The sequence below is a fragment of the Bison bison genome, unplaced genomic scaffold, assembly GCF_000754665.1.
Source record: "Bison bison bison isolate TAMUID 2011002044 unplaced genomic scaffold, Bison_UMD1.0 scf7180017862275, whole genome shotgun sequence".
Classification (NCBI taxonomy): Eukaryota; Metazoa; Chordata; class Mammalia; order Artiodactyla; family Bovidae; genus Bison; species Bison bison.
In genome coordinates, this window is record NW_011492847.1 from 1,072,964 (window position 1) to 1,077,630 (window position 4,667).

The window sequence follows — 4,667 nt, forward strand, 5'->3', positions numbered from 1 at the left end:
GAAAAATGAAAGCCCAAACCAGGTGTGGGATAGGGATCAAATACTGGGAAAAAATGAGCAGGATGCTAGAACTAAGCCAAGCAAAAACCTATGGGACATACTGTGATCAGACATCTGCAGGAAAAAATTTAAAAAAAGATATTGGAGATGATATGGCTCCCTATCTACTACCCTTCTTGATCTCCAGAACAGCTCTTAGTGGTGTATCAACATGGAAATGAATCCTTTATGTACTGCAGAAGCTGTTCGGCAGTTTAAGTGAAGTCTTCTGATCCAATTCCTATATTTGTTTCATTAACACTTGAGGAAATATTTTAAGGTAAACCAATGGGGGAAAAGTAAAAACTAATAGTAGTTCTTAAAAGACTATAAGGAATAACACATCAAATAAATACCATATAAGGTCAGTATTGTATCTCCCCTATATATGTAAAGTAGTTTCATTATGAGAAAAGCAGAGGACTAAGATAAAAAATTCTTATTGTTTGGTGTCAGTTTTATGAGATCTTGGAGGCAATTTAGTTTAAACTCTAATACAGTGGAGGAAGACCCTAGGAGAAGGGATAAGCTACCCACTCCAGTATTCTTGGGCTTCCCTTGTGGCTCAGCTGGTAAAGAATCTACCTGCAATGCGGCAGACCTGGGTTCAATCCCTGGGTTGGGAAGATCCCCTGGAGAAGGGAAAGGCTACCCACTCCAGTATTTTGGCCTGGAGAATTCCATGGACTATATGGTGATGGGGTCGCAAAGAGTGGGACATGACTGAGTGACTTTTATTAATTAATTAATTATAGTAGAGGAAAATGCCACTAACATTGCACTGTAGCTAAATTAAAGCAAGACAAAACACTTGGTTGCCTTGTTTTCTCAATGGTGGCTGAAGATGTTGGCTTAATTTACACAAATAAAAACCTTACTCAATGACAGAAATTAAATAGTAAACTAAACTATCTCTGAGGTTTGAACAGAATACTCATGAAGTAATTACTCATAATACCCATCCTTTAAAACTGAACACAAGGTTATTAAAGACCAAGAATACTACTGGGAATAAATATACTTCTAACCTTTCTAAAGTAATAAAGAGAATTATTATAATCAACTATAAAACCCTGATGTTTTTGTCAGAATATGACTGAATTGTTCTATTCAGCATGACATTTCTTATTTTACAATAATTTAGGAAGATATTATTGAGTAGTAAGGAATCCTGCTCTTAGCTGATAAATTTAACAAGATCAGATTAAGAGAAGATTACTGTCAGCAATGTAAAAACTTTCTATTCTTAAAGATGCTTAAATACAACCTTTTTAGATTTTACTTTTTTTCTAACTTACCCTTCAAATTATGTTGATATTCAATGGTATGCTGTAGCCCTTTTATCATATCATGAAGAGTAGCACATTCTAAAACATAAAAGACAAATCTATTTGAATATTTACTTTCTTTTTGGAATTATTATCTCAAAGTTAAAAAATACTTAAAATAATATTTAATTGACAATTATGAGACTTAATAAAGCAACCAGGTATCTCAAAATAAGTTATATAATACACTTTTTTTTTACATTGAAGGGTAATTGCTTTATAGAATTTTGTGGTTTTCTCTCATACATCAATAAGAACCAGCCATTGGTACACACATCCCCTCCCTCCCAAGCCTCCCTCCCATCTCCCTCCCCTTACCACCCTTCAGCCTGTCACAGAGCCCTTGTTTGAGTTCCCCGAGTCAGACAGCAAATTCCCATTGGCTATCTGTTTTACATATGGTATTGTAAATTTCCATTTTATCCTCTCCACACACCTCCCCTTCTCAGTCCTCCCCTCCTCTATGTCCGTAGGTTTGTTCTCTATCTCTGTTTCTCCATTGCTGCCCTAAAAATAAATTCATCAAAGCCATCTTTTTAGATTCCATATATATATGTGTCAATATACAATATTTCTCTTTTCTCTTTCTGACTTACTTTGTATGATAGGCACTAGGTTCGTCCACCTCATTAGAACTGACTCAAATGCGTTCCTTTTTATGACTGAGTAGTATTCCACTGTATACATGTACCACAGCTTCTTTATCCTTTCATCTGTAGACGAACATCTAGGTTGCTTCCATGTTCTAGCTATTGTAAATAGTGCTGCAATGAACATTGGGGTACATGTGTCTTTTTCAATTTTTTTTTCCTTAGGGTGTATGCCTAGGAGTGGGATTGCTGGATCATATGGTGGTTTTATTCCTAGCTCTTTAAGGAATCTCCATACCATCTTCCATAGTGGTTGTATCAGTTTATATTCCCACCAGCAATGCAAGAGTGTTCCCTCTTCTCCACACCCTCTCCAGCATTTATTGGTAGATTTTTTTATGATGGCCATTCTGACTGGTGTGAGGTGGTATCTCATTGTAGTTTTGATTTGTATTTCTCTTAATAATGAGTGATGTTAAATATCTTTTCATGTGCTTGTTAGCCATCTGTAATAAACACTTTTTAAATCAGTCTTTAAGTCAAATGCACTCCATGATTTAGTTATGAGTTTTCTAAGGCATGAAAAACCCAGTAAAGTAGGGATTCCCTCTATGTGCCTTTAGCAACAGCTACCCTAGAAATAAGGCACATTTGGATATGTCTGGAGAACTGTGAGGCACGTACCCAAGTGGCTTTTCCATAAAAACATTCCAAGGAAAGACAGTCAGAACATTCCAAGGAAAGAGAGTCAAGGAAAATGAAGTTTTATTCAAAGATAGAGAGTCAGAGCTGGTGAACAAGTGTCATTTGGGAGAAGATAAGGCTTTTCTTCCTCATTGTCCTCTAACCCGTCCTCTTGCCTGAGTCCTAGGACAAGGGAGTAGCGACAAAGAGTAAAAACTCAATGTGTTGGGTTACAAGGCATCAGCAACTTTGGTGCCAATGTCTTCTTGAATAATGGGAGAATTCTGTGCAATCAAGCCCGAAATGTGCAAATAAGCTTTCAGTATGTATATTCTTGGTATCACCGGCAACAGCTAAACATTTGAAGCGGGGCAACAGTGGTGGAGACTTCTGTAACTTTAAGCAGCCCTTGGCTGTAAGCTTCAGGATAGCAGGGACTATCTTCTGTCTTGTTTAACATTTCTCCCTAGTACTTAAAAGAGTTGTGGTCCATAATAGTCATTTCCTAAATATTTTTTAAGTGATTTGATTGACAGGCATTATAACGGTAAGGAGTAAATGGAGAAACAGTGGTATGAGAATAATAACACACTGCTATTTTAAATGCTTTGCAACTATTCATTTAACCCTTTTAACTCTATGACATTGATTCTAGTATTTGCCTCATTTTTACATATCAGGAAATTGACACATAGAAGTTTAGCAAATTGTCCAAACTCACACTTAAAAGTAGTAGATGGTAGAGCTACAACATGAACTCAAGCAGTCCAGCACTAACGCCAATGATTCTAACTACTTTAATATACCAAGAAGATCGGCGTAGGATCACTTCTTCAGACTAATCTGAATAGGTGAGAGGCCCTGGAAAGAGGGCAGGAATAGAGCCAGAGAAAGACTTAGTGATAGTTATTGCTATCACATTTTTACTATCAGTTTGAGAAACCCAGGTTGCACCAGTTTAAGTTTACAATTATAGTAGCTAAATATATAATGATGAAAACTTCACAAAGAGTAACAGTATTTTTAAAAAGAAAGATTAGGCAATTTTGTTCTTATGTGCTTGGCTTAATGGTTATTAAACATTGAACCTTATTCTCTTTCTTTCAGTTTTAGAGACCTACAGTGGATATTCAGCCACTGTGCATTAGTGTGACATACTTTTATCTAACAGTAAAAAGTTGTCTAGGTACATTAAAGTACATTATTGAATATTTACCCTGTCAGGCATTACATTAAGTACATTATAAACATTATAATCAGTATTCAAACTGATGCTGAGAAATTGGCATCATTATCTTGATTTCACAAAAGGAGGAAGTCACCCATAGATATCTGGTAACTTAACAAAGATTCCACAGTACATGGTAGGTCTAGGTTTGAACACAGGTTTTTCACATTTTAAATCCTGTGCTCTTAATTCAAGACTTCCTCAGGAATTGTATAACATGCTGATGAAACCATGAAATTTGGAATCAAAAGAACTGGATTAGAGTTTTTTTCTTCTTTACTTTGTAACTATGACGCTCTGGGTAATGTACTTTTCTCCTATATTAGGTTGTTCTGACAACCAAATGAAAAAATATACTTTCTAAGTTCATTCACAGATATTTAACATTGTTACTGTTTCTCTCCTCTGTGTCCCACAATTTGTATATATTACTTTTATCCATTGTTCACATTACATTTTAGTTAGATGGTTTCTCCCACTAGACAGTGAACTCTTTCAGGTAAAGATATTTATTTTGATAATCCTTACTTCTAATGTTGCCAGGAGCCCGAGAGACATTCCACTCATGACAAAGGTCATGAGGAAGGAGCCTCGGCATACACAAAGGCGGGATCGAGCCTCAGGAGTCCCCCCGGATATTCTCGAGCATCTACCCCCCAAAAAACCAGAGTCTGCCTACTTTATTGCTTTGTGCTCTCACCTCTGACTTTACTGGGGGCTGTCCCCCACCACCATCTCGCTCTCTCTGTCAAAGAGTTAACTTACAGCTCCAATTAATAAAGTTCCTGGGCAACTAGG

The 4,667-nt window shown here is 36.5% G+C and overlaps 1 protein-coding gene across 1 annotated transcript in view; it reads right to left on the reverse strand.

Annotated features, from left to right (window-relative positions):
• CCDC152 (coiled-coil domain containing 152) overlaps positions 1-4,667 on the reverse strand; it is a 36,993-nt gene that overhangs the window by 23,079 nt on the left and 9,247 nt on the right. The window contains exon 3 of the mRNA XM_010832811.1: positions 1,338-1,406. Coding sequence (XP_010831113.1) covers positions 1,338-1,406 — 69 coding nt within the window. The remainder of the gene's footprint in view (positions 1-1,337; positions 1,407-4,667) is intronic.